Consider the following 15142-nt stretch of genomic DNA (forward strand, 5'->3'; position numbering starts at 1 on the left):
ATCTCCCCTGCACTCCTTCCCCACCTCCCCATCTCTCCATCTCCCCTGCACCCCCTCCCCAGCTCTCCATCGCTCCATCTCCCCTGCACCCCCTCCCCATCTCTCCATCGCTCCATCTCTCCATCGCTCCATCTCTCCTGCACCCCCTCCCCATCTCCCCATCGCCCCTGCACCTCCTCTCCATCTCCCCATCTCCCTTGGACCTCCTCCCGCATCTTCACACTAGGTAGTGTTTAAAGAGGGGTAGTGTTTAATATCAGATACATTTAAACTTGACGAGCTTTCGAGTTTCCACAATAGTTTTATTCAAAGACGATTCATCAATCAATCATTGAATCTGTGTATGTATTTGCCAACTCCCATCTTTACACCTCCAACAAAGACAACAATTAAATTGACAGCACAGGGGTATGACTCTCATACATAGATTACAGGAAGCGACCACACACTAGTATACACTAAGTAAAGTACACATCGTACATCCTAAGACATGTATGCAGACAGATGTAAGGCGTGACCTGACTGAGATTTAGAGTAAAATGACGGCTTTTGTAAAACGTTGTCTCCCTCTTATGGCGAGACTGTGAAACACCGTGAGCGCAAATGATTCCCGGCGGCGGAACTAATAGTTCCCGTCGCCGTTGCCCTCACGGGTAGAAATGAAGGACGGACCGCTGGAGGAAAAGTGCGTGGAAAGGAGGGAGATTTAATTTATCATCGTTATTTTTTTATTTTAATTTGAGAAGTACTTTGAGTGTCCGTTGTTTTACCCAACATGGAGTTAGACACCGATATCCAGACAGTGGCCAAAGGAGGCTTCCATTGTGTTCTGTGTGACGTCAGTGTGCCAAACCGTAAGTTGCGTTGAACTGCACGCCGAATGATTGACATGCTATTAAAAGGCTGGTGGACTAGCATGCATGTGTGCTTTACATGAATGCATTTTTATCCCCGTGTCCCGGATGCTATCGGTGCTGTAGTTGTAAACACAAAACGCATGCTTTCATGACCCCCTGCAAAATATCTGTGATGACGCTTGTATTCAAATGCACTATACCTCATAAACCCCGACTGATGGACTGTCTCCAGAGGCCAGTCTGGAGGACCACCTGAAGGGCCGCAAGCACCAGAAGCTGTGCAGCGTGCGGGAGAGCCGCCGGGCGCAGGAGGAGCACAGCGTGTTCGTCAGCGGCTTCCAGCGTGGGACGTCCCAACAGCAGCTGACGGACTACTTCCAGCGCTTCGGACCTGTGGCCGAGATCATCATGGACAAGGACCAGGTCAGTGACCCCAGCCCCCCTCCATCCACCGTCTCTGAGCAGAGCAGACCTCCCCACAAAGTTAACTCGACAACACAATCACAAAAATGTCTGCTGTTTCTAGCCTCCCTTATAACAGCCACCACTTTGCATGTTTTGTGGTTGTATCCTTTATGTGTTTGGTTTCTCCTAGGGTGTTTATGCCATTGTGCAGTTTGGTGACAAGGAGAGCCTGCAGGGGGCGCTCGCCCAGCCCCAGCACAGTATGGAGGGCCAGCGTCTGCGAGTCAAGCCCCGGGAGAAGAAGGAGTTCAAGTACACCCCCAAGAAGAAGCAGGATGTGGGCAAGAACCCCCTGAACCCAGAGCTCCTCTGCCAGGTGGCCACAGTGAGTCCCCTCCTGCCCCCTTCCTGTTCGATGGCTACGAAGGGGAGCCTGGATAGGTGGCTCCAGACTGGTCATGCTCGCCGCAGCGGAGATGAGAGGGTGTGCGTAATCAGGCCCTGTTTGTCATGGGTGTGAAGAGTGATGCAGGCGGATTAGTGACGGGGCTGTGAGAGAGTGGTGCTCAAGGGTTTATTTAGGTGTCTGTCAACGTGCGTCGGAGCATTTCACAGACATGGCCTGACACGGTAAACTGGATTTTTTTTTTTTTTATTGTTTTTTTTTTTCCACTCTCTACTCTACTTCCCCCCCCCCCCCCCCAATACTCAGAAATTAAATTGAAAAATGTATTTACACATGGTGTGGTCACACACTTTAAATTGTCTGCGCTTGTAGCTGCACTCTGTGCCCATCCCTCTGCCCATTTGCCCGTGTGTCCCGGCAGGTAGCGGAGCAGATGCAGCGTGTGGTGGAGGTGTCCGAGCTGCCGGAGAGTGAGCGCCGGGTCAGGGAGCTGCTGGTGGCCATGCTACAGGAAGTCTTCACAGAGTTCTTCCCAGGTGTGCTTCTGCAGTGTAGACTTACTCGCGTGTTGTTGCCGGCTCGATTTATCACCCGCTTAAAATGAAAAATGTGAAAATCAAACAACCAATGGTAAAGAAAAGAATGAGAATATACTTTTGTTAATGTAAACGAATGCAACGACATTCCCTCCCTGCTTTTTTCTTTTTGGGGAGGGAGATGGGTGCTAATGTTGCATGATGGTTTCATGGTTATGGTTCAGTAACTCTGGCTGTGTTTGTTTGCTTGCTTTAATCATGTCACCAGAGTGTAAGATCCTGCCCTTCGGCTCCTCGGTGAACTCTTTTGGCATCCGCTCCTGTGACCTGGACCTCTTCCTGGACCTGGAGAACACCAAGAGCTTTCAGGCTCGGGCAAAGAGTACCGCCGAGCAGGTACAGGGCTGGGGGTCACGGGGCGGGGGGGGTATTCCCTTTGTCGGTATGATGCTGTTTGCAGTGGTCAATCATCCTGTGTAGCTGAATACAACAACTTAAGTGTAGTCTTTCGTTTTGTTTGATTTAATTTTCTTTCATTTCCACGACTGATGCTGTCCGTGTCTGCTGTGCCAGGCTGGGGAGGGACAGTCAGAGGACGCGCGCTCGGAGGACTCCATCCTGTCGGACATAGACCTGGCCACGGCGTCCCCGGCAGAGGTGCTGGAGCTGGTGGCGGCCGTGCTGCGCCGCTGCGTGCCCGGGGCGCACAAGGTCCAGGTGGTCAGCTCCGCCCGCCTCCCTGTTGTCAAGTTCAGCCACCGAGAGCTGGCGCTGCAGGGGGACATCTCCATCAACAACAGGTCAGACCCCCCACCCCTTCCCGTTGAGTCGAGAAGGGCTCCCTTTCTGCAAAGTCTGATTGATGATGCTCTCTCTTGTCAGTGTCCATCAGTTGTTCTATTATTGTCTCCTTGTTGCTTCTGCAAAAAAATCAACCGTGTTCTAGGTCTTTTATTTACGTAATTATTTGTACTTATTTATCTATCTATGCTCTGTTTCTCCCAGGCTGGCTGTCAGAAATACCCGTTTCCTCCAGCTGTGCTCTGCGCTGGATAACAGGCTGAGACCCCTGGTGTATACTGTCAGACACTGGGCCAAGCAGAAGCAGCTGGCGGGTGAGAAACCTGTTGCCACACACAGACACAATCCCGATGTTCTAATTACCAGGGATCCAGAGCTGTAGCCAGGACTTGTTGATGTATCCTTATATATAAGGATCAAGCCCGTGAGCTGGACAGGAAGTATTGTTCCAGTTACACACGCATGTGAAACTGTTGCAGTACTAAATAAATAAATAACATGATTGACATTTTTGTCCCCCCTCTTGCCAGGTGAGTCAGTCTCCTGCCCTGCCTCCTACAGTTCTGATTAATCTAAACGCTATGCCATTGCTGCTGTTTTCAACTGCAAGTGCTAATGACATCAGCTGTAGTTGGAAATTGCAGTCTGGGTGATGTGGTGATCATGTGGCGCCGCTCCAGCAATATCCAGCGAGTGAGATTTTAATCTGCGCTCTTCACAGCCAAAGGCCTTATTGCTAAGTAGACCAGTCTTGTCAGACGTCAGCGCTTCGCTGAACTGGACCCCAATAACTGCTGGTATTTAGCTGCAATTATAAACATGTTTAATATGCATGTATCACAGTATGTGCGGCATTCTGTGCAACACACTCATCCTCTTTCTCATCTGTGTCTCTCCAGCTCAGACAAAACACCTCAAAGTCACTAACGTCTGAGTGGAGGTTTGTGTGAAATAGAAAACTGTAGAGGAGAAAATTGAACACTAACTTTTCCAGCTTGTGCGTCACAAGAGCCAGCAGGGGGTGCCAGATCCATTTCCATGTGCCCTGTAATGTGAACCTGTGAGGTTCATTCCACAGGCCAGGCCACGTCCTTGTGTCCACTGACACTGGACAGCCGACCCGAGTCTTGTTGGACGAGACGGACAGGCATGGTTAGGAATGTCACGGTCCTCCATGGGAATTTAGAACTGCCTGTGGTTAAGTCATGTGACTGAAATGGCGGTGTGTCTTGTATGTATGTGTGGGGGCATCCCTAAATTGAAGATTAAAAAAATATATATATTATTCGGTTTTTTTCCCTGGCTCTTTACATTACATCAAGCCTTCATTAGCTTAGTAACTGCTTTGCTTGATGTTTTACTGAAATGGATCTCTGGTGTAGAAGCCCAGGGAATGACATTGACATTCACACGGAAAGTTTATGGTGTCCCCTTCTCCCTCTCCCTCTCTATGCCCGCCACCACGTGTCATTTGCAGGGAACCCCTTTGGTGGAGGGCCTCTCCTGAATAACTATGCCCTGACCCTGCTGGTGATCTTCTACCTTCAGAACCGAGACCCCCATGTTCTGCCCGCCGTGCGTCTCTTCAAACAGATGGCCAGTATGTGTTTCCTAAGCCCTGTTGTGGTGCCGTTGATAACCGGTCTGTCTGGCGATTAGCAGATAGTGGGGCTGTTAGTGCAGTACAGTAGATCTCTGAACTGCTGGGGGACAGTGTCTTGCCACCCTCTTTTCTTAAAGCAATTTAAAGGTGCTGTTGTATTTGACCGACACTGGTGCTCCAAACGACATGGCAGCTTCCTGTCTGTCGGGGTGTTTGTTGTTGTTAGTGGTGGTGGTGATGGTGGTGTAAGTCTGGGCTGTCCACACTCCCACTCATCTCTCTGTCTCCTTGGCCTTTCCAGGCAAGGAAGAGGAGTGTGTGATCGAAGGATGGGACTGCTCCTTTCCCAGCAGCCCCCTGGCCGTGCCCCCAAGCCAAAACACGGAGGAACTCGGTAAGTAGTGGACAGTGTATTTGCGTTTTTTTCGGAATTTGTTTTATTCAGAAAAGAAAACCTGATCTGAAACTCTGGTGAGACTCCGTATCCGCAGTGCAGGGCTATGCAATACGGGATATCCATGTTATCTCTCTTTCTCTCTCAGGCTCCTTGCTGGCTGGTTTCTTCTCTTTCTATGGCCAGTTTGATTTTGCAGGCTCGGTCATCTCCCTGCGCGAGGGCCGGGCCCTCCCAATCACTGACTTCCTGAGTGTGGAGGAGCAGCAGGAAGCGAAGGAGAAGGAAAAAAAGGAGGAAGATGAGAAGGAGAAAGAGGCAGCGGGGGGTGGCAGCAGCCCGAAGGTGTCCCCCAGACTAGGGCCTCTGAACGTGCTGGACCCCTTTGAGCTCTGCCATAACGTAGCAGGGAACCTGAATGAGCGAACCCAGAAGAGCTTCCTCCGGGAGTGCGCCGATGCGGCCAAGTACTGTCGCAGCCTGCAGTACCAGCGCAAGTCTGCAAAGGGAAAGGTGTGGGGCCTAGTGCGGCTGTTCTCCCCCCGCGGGCGCGGACAGGGGGCTGCAGAGGCCGAGAGAGAGCTGGTCATCGACATCCCCTTCAAACTGGTCGTGCTCCCCGAGAGCATGCGTGGGCAGCTGCGCGACGCCGGCGATGGCTTCCGGCAGCTGTGGTTTGGCAAAGTGTGCCGGGCTGTGGAGCGGGTGTTCCGGGAGATCCTGAAGTGTGATGTTACTGAGGGAGCGGAGGAGGAGGAAGATGAGGAGCGGAGGGAGGAAGAGAAGCAGGCAGGAGCAGGGGACGGCCCTGAAGCAGTGAACACCGCAGAATGGGATCCGTCTGCGACTCCCGTGGGTCCGACCGAAGCTACTGAGGGCAGGCGGAAAGAGCAGGAGACAAACAACAATGACTGCCCCCAGACTGCTGTCTCCCCCAAAACCTGCAAGACGCTCAAGAGGCCCCGGCTCTCAAGGGAGGGCACCACGTCGATCTCCCCCATCACCAAGAAACAGCGTCTGGCCCTAGGGGACAGGCAGAGCGTGACGACCTGGCATGGCCACGTCTGGCACAAGGTGTGGGCAGGGCGCCGGAAAGTGCGGAGGGACCTGCTTAGGACCCTGCAGGAGCACGACAGGCCAGAGGGGGGCAGCGTGGAGCTGGAGACACAAGTGACCGAACGCATTGCGACGCTGGAGCAGGAAGGGGAGGGCGTGGCAGTGGGGGGGACGGCGATACTGGAGTTTGCGTTGCAGGCGCGGGTACTGGGGGCCACGGAGGACACCAAGACCGAGCTCTGCTTCTTCCCAGGGGAGGACACCTGCGGTCTGTTTCAGGACTTCTTCCACTTCCTGGAGTCCTTCCTGCCCAGGATGACGGAGAAGCTGCTGGAGAGGGCTGAGTAGAGGGAGTAGTGCCCTCTAGTGGAGGGAGTGCAGCATTCCCAGCCCCAGATAAATACTAAGAGCCAAATGCTGCTGCTGCTGCTCTACCCAAAGACTAGAAAGGAATTGACTTGTTTGAATTGTATTCATTAGAGTTGAGATTACAGTTCTTGTTACTGTTCCATGCTCTGACTTAAACAGGTATTGTATGTATTGAGACAATCTTTTTGCCAAGCTTTAGAGCAAAACAAATGTAAATGGATTTTTAATACCATGGAAATCTAAAGCGTCTCACAGGGAAATATTTTTGTAACATGCCATCCCAGATCTATTTTTACATGCAAATGTGATGTCAATAAACGGGCATGCTTGTGACTTGTTTAAAAAAAACGCATAGGCTTTTCGTTCTTTCCTTCCAATCCCAGGACAGCTCTGCAAAGTGTTGTAGGCGTCATAGACACTGCAAGGCAGTTTCATTGCTTGTGGCTGATCCTGGATCTTCCAGACAAGAGTGTACTCTAAACAGGGAAGAATAGGGGTCTTAAAAATACTATGAGGACAATGGGGGTGGAGAGAGAGGGAGAGGGGGGAAAAGTGAAGAAAATGTGACATTCTTCCCCCCGACAAAACGTTTTTAGGATCCATTCTGAGAACCGCACCAGAGTTTCTGCCCTTCATTCCAGCAAGCAAGTGAAACCAATAGGCTGGATCCAAGGATCAGTCACGACATGTAGGCCTCGTCTTTTACTGCTGTCAGTGCAGGTTTTTTTTTTTCTCTTCATTCTTCAATTTTGAAAGATAAACTGTGGAGGAAACACTTAAAATCGCCAAACAGGGCAGGGAGTTTTAGTAGCTTGGTTATCTTTCTGTCCTCCCTCAGTGTCCACTTTAGATATTAGAGCCCTCCACAATTCCCCTGTGTTAGTGTTTTCTTTAAAAATCAGGTACGGTACAATATGATGACATACATAAGCCGCTGTTTTTGCACTGCTTTGCACACACCCCAGGCCGGAACTTGTCCTTGAAAACACCTGGATAGGCACTTTGCTGTAGAGATTCGGCACATGTTGAGACGTTATTTTGGGACGTCATGTTAACTGTGACTCACAATACTAACATTTCCTGACTGCCATCCAGCCCAATGAAACCAGCTATTGGGGTTTATTTATATCCGTGTCCCCTTCTATATCAAAAGACAAACCAAATTTAACTATTAAAATAGATAGTATATTTAAATTGTATAGCAGTATGACTACAGTTGAGCGCAGTCACCATTTGGTAGAGCTAGGGGACAACCTTTTGACTGACAGCACGGAAGTGGGGTCACTGCCGCAGTGTTTGGTTGGATATTCGTACAGATTGGCAAAACACGGCTATCTTTGAAGTGGTCTGTACCAAATGCTCCCTCTTCATCAGCTCCTACCACTGACCTCACTGGCTCCAGGGATCAGTCTTCTCTGAGGTGGTCGATGACTCTTAAGAGACAACTTTACAAAACCCTCTGGGCTTTGCCGTGTGTGTTGCATGACACCCACAGTAATGGCTCTTCATGTCTCAGTCAGCCTTGGCATTGTTCCCTCATAAGGACTGGTTCTAGCCAAGAAGAAGTAGTGAGGGTAATTGTATTCTTTACACCTAATGTAAAGTCAATGATTTTAAGGTGACCCTCACAAGAGCCCCCTCCCACTTCCTGCTTGGCTGGTATGTTCTGTCTGAGTGGGGGAACCAAGGCAGGCTGGCAGTAATAACACACTTGATGTGTGGCACGCAGTCACTTGGGCTTTCAGTTGCGCTGCATCGTATCGTAAGATGTCATGGTGTCGGCTACAAATTTGTAATGGGGATTTAATGGGTGTGTGGAAAGAAGGCACTTGACTACATGGAGGAGTTTGCACTGACGTAGATATCGACACCTTCGACGTCATGGACTTAAAATACAAATCTGTTACCACTTTCTCTTGCATCTGTCTGCTTTTTTCTTTTAGGTTTTGAGCAAAACTGGTATAAGTGACAGCAGTGGCTTAGCAGAAAGGAGTGAGGGGAGGGGGGGGGTGAGAAAAGCTGAAAGAAGGAAGAAAGAAATCTCAATTGTTGTTAAAGCCGTGGCAGATTTTCGGCGCCTGTCAGCCTGCAAGATGGATACTTCATTGTGACAATTCTGTAATTGCCTGAAATCACTGCAGGTGACAGGAGACAAGCCGAGTGTGAAATGTATCGCAGTTCCACTCGGGCCCCGGGAGCGCCGGGGGCTGCTGCGGGCCGCCTGGGTGTGCACGCGCTCCATCCGTCTAATCTCGTTTGAATTATGCGGTCTGTCAGCGAGAAATCGCTCTTCATCGCAGGCGCGGGACAGAATAAATTGCTGCGGTAATGATGCCCTGCTGGAGAGCAAGAAGTGGCAGGAGGGGGGGGGTCCTTTCTACATACAGTAGAAACTCCTCTCTTCTCCATTTATGATGATTTTTTCTCCTCCTTCATTCTTCTTCAGTTTTCTCCTTTTCCATTACTTACCAATCTGGCTGGTGGACTGACAGCACTATAGGCCGAGTTCTGGTGCAAGAGCTTCTAAAGAGGATTATTTTTCTGGACTTGTCAGGGTCCAATATCCAACTCCTCTGGAAAGACCCAAGAGACCTGCCACCTGCCTGCTTATGAAAGCCCAGAACACTCCAGGGCTTCACAGTTGCATCCTGTGGACCTCCAACCTTTCCGCTGTCTAGTGGAGTCCCAGCCTGGGTCTGCAGCTCACAGTGTTGTTTTTTGCATTATCATCAAGGGAAGTTGGGATCCAGGGCTCCCCTGTCCTCAATCATAAGTCTTACTTGAAGTGCTCTCTGTCCGACTTGGTACATGGAAAGTCGCGTTCATGCTTGAATAAAAATATATATTGTTTCACGTATATTGTCACCTCTCTTGGTTTTTCCCAGCAGTCATTTGTTTGGCCTATTTAGTCTGTCTCTGCATACCAACACCCAGATCCAAATTACACATTAACTGAAATAAATAAGAAAGCGAGCGAGCAGGCAATCAATTGGAATAATACTCCAAGTGCTATATTAGCGTCTTGCAGGATATCTGCACTGATATCTTTCCTCGTGTCATTTTCCAGGCGGGAGAACAAATAGTGTCCATGGGGAGTACCGCGCAGTGTCGGCCATTAGAGCAGGAAAACCCAATTAGCAGACTGCGGCGATACAAATTAATCCCGTAATGGAGATGGATCCCGTAAAGTTGCAAACGGCACCACGGGTAGCAGGGGGGTTCTGATTGAATTTGTGCTGTGGCCTGTGAGCCGGCGCGGAGGGCTGTTTAGTGGGCGACATGGTATAATAAAGATCTGCTGCCTCCTATCTCTCTGCTGGTCGCTGAGTAGGGCCAGCTCGCTACACATTGCCTGCTGGAGTGGGGGCAGGGCAAGACTGCAGGAGGCCTCTCATTCTCTGCCCCTGGCCAGATGTGTGGCCCATTGCCTCCCTCCATCCTGCAGGGGACAACAGGGTCTACAACCCTGCCCTTTTCCAGTGCATTCTCATAATATTTATTTATTTATTTATTTATTTATTTGCAGATGCCCTTGTCCAGGCTTAGAACTTAGAACTATTTAATGATGTCATTCAGTTAGACGTGATGTCATAATAAACAAATGTTATGAGCTGCAAACATAATTTGCACGGTAAGTGTTGAGTAGTGGTCAGGGCTGTGGGTTCAGTCCCAGGTGGGGGACACTGCTGTTATACCCTTGAGCAAGCTACTGTACCTAGATCATTCCAGTAAAAACTCGACTGTATAAATGGGTAATTATGTAAAAAATACTGTGATGTATGGTAATAATTGTAAGTTGCCCTGGATGAGGTGTCTGTGGAATATAATAATCATAATTAAGTGCCTAATCGTCCAAAAATGTATTCACAAGCAAGACCAACAGTTTAAATGGTTTCTTACATTGTGTATTTATTTATTTTCAAATTAAGACCATTCTTTTACAACCATTTTGTGTGAGTAGATAAGCCGTGAGTAACATAAATAAACCTACTGCCCTTAATCATTAGTAAATCGTAGTAAAAACTTAAAATCAAGTGTTAGATAAGAAATGTCTTGCAACTGATTCTGTAGATGTATCCAGGAGTTTATGCGTTGGGTCAAGCTGCTGTGTTGAAGAACCTGTTATAACATACCAAGCCTCTTGTACCCCCCCACCCCCTTCTCCCTCAGAGGTTTGGGCAGTTGTGATGCCTCCCCCCTCCAGGAGATTGTCCCACCCGTCCTGTACAATCCAGTGGCATGGCACACACAGGGTGAACTGGAATGGCAGTGGCTGAAGAGAGGGTTTTTAGAGTATAAACCAGAGACAAATGGGTGCAATTACAGCAAGAGACACACTGCTTTATTACACTGAGAGATCTCTGGGCTCCAGGGCTCAAGTTTCCCAACTCTCAGATTAAAAAACATTTGTCTGAACTGGTTAAAATGAGATGGCTGTGGTGGTGGAGGTATGACGGGGAGTGGGACAGTATGTACAGGCCGATTCAAAATAACTTTGTTTTTAAACAGGAGGATTGTGGGCAGGATGCCACTCAGGTAATGCACAACTGCGCCTGATCCCTGAACCACACCCCGAATCACACCGCAACACGAACCGCAGCCTGAACCCCAAAACGGACCGCAGCCCGAACCTAGTGCAGTTACAATTCCAAAAATAACTAGGTATCGGCCAAGCAAAACCAAGAACCACAAACTGAGTTGAGACCAAGGCCCCCTGCGACTGCCGAGCCAAGCTTTGTCAAGGCACGTCCTGTGGAGACTGAAACCTCTGATGTCCGCACAGACCCTGGCAGCTGTCTGACCTGACCCCGCTTTTCCCTGAACGCATGTGTTCGGTAAATATCGTGTCAAAGCGATGACTCCTGCGATGTAAAAAAAGAACGCTGACAGGTGGCAGGTTGAAAATTGGACTGAAGGCCTGTTGTTTTGTAGAAAGAGAGAAAAAAAAAAAAAAGTATGTGTTTGTTTTTTGTTTTGTTTTTCTCTAGCTGAACCAAAGACGAGGGACATGGTGTATATGGAGAGATCAGCACGGAGTGATTCACCTGTTCCCAGCTGTCCCCAGGGCTGGTGTGTCGGCTAAAGCTGTGAGCAGAGCCGCAGGCAGCCTTTGAACTGGAGTGTGGATCAATAACGGGTCAGTTCTGACTTCAGCGACTTCATCAGATTGCGTCTATGGTTGATCTGACCTGGGGATGCGATGACCGCAGAACTTGTTCTGATGCCACAAACCTGGAAGATGATTCACTGTGTGGTGCCATGGAGGCGAGTGACCTTAAATACTCTGACTCCAAACTGCCTTCTATACTATAGATCGCTTTTGGATGTATTTATTGAGTTTTAACTTTCGTTCACATTTTTCTCTCTTTGTTCAATACTGAAAAAAGGATTCTGATTTTGCTTGTGCTCGGGATAAACAGATGACTGTGCAGATTATTAGTGAAACCCACTGTATCACTATTTATGCTTGATGTAGAAGAGGTGAGCTCTGCCCATGCTGAAACTCCACCACTTTGAATAAAAATCCCGTCTCCTTTTGGCTACATGCAAACTAAAAGATGATGATGGTGGTGATGATGATAATAAATGCATTATTAATAAGGTCACCTGTGCAGTGAACATGCTTTCTGTGAGCTCTTGAGTCTCTTTATTCCTTTTTCTGGTGTAGTAAACGGTTAATCATGGCAATAGAATAAATGAATAAAAGCAGACCTAGGTTGTAAAGGAAGAATGCTAATTTAATTTTTAATAACGGTGTTCTGAGAAACGGCCTGTGTCCGCAGGGAGTCGCAGCGCGTATGCGTGCTTCTCATGCTGCATAATGGCAGGATCGTGTTTTTTAGTCTCGGCTTGCAAAACATATATTTTTTTGATGTTCCTTTAATTTATATCTGATTACCCAATCTTAATCCCCCTAATAAAATGTCCTGTCTATGCCGCATGCAGAGTCCATATGAGCTTTATGACTCCCGATACAGTAAGTCACCGTTGCTCATTAAAAGTCAGAGCAATTGGGACCTGACTAGTTGATGCTTCTATCAAAATTGCAACATCTGTCATGCTACTCTCACCCAGACGTGTTTCAGCATCACTTTGTTTTTGCCAATTCATTGTTGACGCACAACTGTCCTTCCTTCTGCTTCTGCTTTGGATATAAACAGGAATTCTCAAAAAACTATTTACTTCACATCTGATGTGCAACTCTGTGTGAACTACTGGGGACTGGACTCCTCTGGTGCGGTGGATTCTGTTAGCTGAAGATATAGGCAAGGTTTAGTTTATGAGAATCATTCTTCCGTATTTTCCCACTGCCTCTACTCTTGCCCTGGTGGCGTTTGAAGGGGGTGAGCAAGCTGCTAGATTTCCTTGACATCACGCAGGTACTCAGTCTGCCCAGCCTGACCGCTTTCAGAGATGAGGTACAGGTGTTAAGCAGCAAGGTCTGGATCAAAGCAGCAGATGAGGTTTATTGATTTGAGGAGTGGTTGCATTAAACAGCGTCTGAGTACAACCTCTCATATTGTAAACCAAACAAGAGAGATGATAAAAATGCTGGCCCTGACATCCACAGAGGGCACTGTGGGATTTGTGCTGGCTGAACGTGAGGTCTGTCGTACTTGAACAGAGAGAGAGAGACAATCTTTATTTACTTACTTATCCCTCCCCCTCCCATCTCTTCTCAATCAGGGCTGTATTGTGTGCTCACAATATAGGAGGTGAAATGAGATGAAAAATGAACGATTATTCCCCATTCTGCTCTATGACACTCGCCCCGAGGGAGGGAGTTCAGATCTGAATTGTGATCTTTTTTCTTTCAACTCTTTTCTTTTTTCCCCCCTTTTCTTAAAAAGTCTGAACGTGTCACTCTGCATTTTCTGATTTTTCATTTTACCCTGTAATGAAGCCAACGGAAGCCCTGTTTCTTTTCCCTGATCCCCCGTTCAACAGTCACTGCTTTGGTAGGTAATGACAAAAGTGCAGACCCCGTCTCTGTTATTGCATTCAGTCGATGTTTTGTAGTGTAGTCGCACCAAAGTCCAATATATATCACTGACCACCAGAGCTGCCCCCAAGTCATGCTGACCTCTGCACAGCACACAACCTCTGATACGTCCCATTGTTAGCGGAGGGTCCCTCGACTCAATAGATTTAGGAGGATCATGCATTAATCCAGGTGAAATGTCCCAAGTATCAGTGGTTCCGATTAATTTGCCAATGTGAGTTAAACTATATGGTTTTTAATGTTTTTTCTTACCTTTTCTTTAGTTGCAATAATGGTGGAACAGGTCTTACTCAAACATGCAGATCACTTTGTTAATCACACCTTTATATATATATATATATATATATATATATATATATATATATATATAATTTTTAAATCGGTCCGAGGAGCCTATGCATTTTTCATTTTAACAAGCTGCCGCTGATGATAATGAAATGCTGGGTGTAACAACCGGAGTGTGAGCGCCGGCCCGAAGAGGAACATCAGGCAACCGGATGACGACAGGCACAGCTCAGCAAGATTAAATGTAATGGGGTTTGTGTGATCGCAGTGACCGAGATTCAAGGTTAATATCTCGTTACGTTTTTATGAATTCCAGCTTCCGCCTGCTGTCTTCTGAGATTGAGATTGCTGTCTTCACAGATTGACCCACAGCTGAAGAGACAGGGAGCAGAAAGTATTCGTCAGACTTGGCCGTTGATTCCGTTTGTAGTAGCTGCTACTCTTGTGCCGTTTGTTGATGATGTCGTTACTGCTGTGCATTGTGGGCGGTGGGTGATGAAACCCAGGGGATTAAGCAAAGGGTTAATCATTTATCAGGGAAACGTTGGTGGCTCGATATGAACAAAAATAAAAAGAGAAATAAATAAATCATGGTCTCTCGTTTTTTTCTTTCAATGAAGTTTAATCTGTCTTTGTTTTGGAATCCCATTTGTGATCAATGAAATCCAATTTATTCCGCCCTCTGAAACAGGCAGGCTCAATTGAGTGGAGGAAATGGGACATTGATTCAGTCTGGTTTTTCAATATATAATTAAGGCGCTGCGCCCAGCCGGGACTCTGGCAGGAGTGTCCGGCTCATTAGCGGCTGGAGGTCTGAAGAGTGGCTGAGAAACCTCATACTGTCAAAGTGAATTAAGAGGTGTTTTGTTCCATACGTGTACGCCCTGCTGCTTACCGCAAAAGTGCAAGTTGCCGCGATCAGAATGGTGCCTCCCACCCTGTCCCCTGACACCGTACATTACATTGTTGAGCGTTTTTACTTTCACTGGTACTACTGTGTGGCAAACCTTAGGGAGGGTGATGCAAAGAATGTAACTGTACTGAAGCTCCAGGAACAAGGAGTGTTAAGCTCAGACACCACAGCTTAACTGCAGGTGTGGACTGACCTGTTAGTGGTCTATTTCTCTCACACTGTGCAGATCTGATTCATACTGCGCAGGACACATAACTCTGGTTGTCCAGCTGCTTCTGTCCGGCTTCTCTTGTTGTTATTGTTGTTGATGTGCAGTGGATATGTCCTTCAAGGATAGCATCACCCTTCTCTGACGTGAGGCCCTGCTATTCCACTCTCGGGTTCTGCACCACTGAGACTCCCCTGCCCCACAAGTGCGGCGCCTGTGTCTCTGTGTGTGATCGAGCTCACACAGACTCATTAGTGGGTATCGATGGGGTCAGCGTCTCTGACTGCTTGGTAAAACCTAAGCTTC

At 48.0% G+C, this 15142-nt stretch overlaps 1 protein-coding gene across 2 annotated transcripts; it reads left to right on the forward strand.

Moving 5' to 3' along the window:
- The first annotated feature begins 626 nt into the window (after nucleotides 1-626).
- tut1 (terminal uridylyl transferase 1, U6 snRNA-specific) lies at nucleotides 627-6775 on the forward strand. Of its 2 annotated transcripts, XM_066698771.1 has the most exons (10): nucleotides 627-854; nucleotides 1090-1280; nucleotides 1453-1647; nucleotides 2090-2204; nucleotides 2473-2600; nucleotides 2778-3004; nucleotides 3210-3319; nucleotides 4483-4605; nucleotides 4910-5002; nucleotides 5151-6775. In XM_066698771.1, the coding sequence occupies exons 1-10, from the start codon at nucleotides 776-778 to the stop codon at nucleotides 6404-6406; spliced, it is 2517 nt and encodes an 838-aa protein (XP_066554868.1). In that variant the 5' UTR covers nucleotides 627-775; the 3' UTR covers nucleotides 6407-6775. The 2 variants fall into 2 exon arrangements, with proteins under 2 accessions (XP_066554868.1, XP_066554869.1); XM_066698772.1 differs by lacking the exon at nucleotides 4483-4605.
- Nucleotides 6776-15142: the final 8367 nt, after the last annotated feature.

Source organism: Amia ocellicauda, chromosome 3 (genome assembly GCF_036373705.1).
Source record: "Amia ocellicauda isolate fAmiCal2 chromosome 3, fAmiCal2.hap1, whole genome shotgun sequence".
In the NCBI taxonomy this organism is placed as follows: Eukaryota; Metazoa; Chordata; class Actinopteri; order Amiiformes; family Amiidae; genus Amia; species Amia ocellicauda.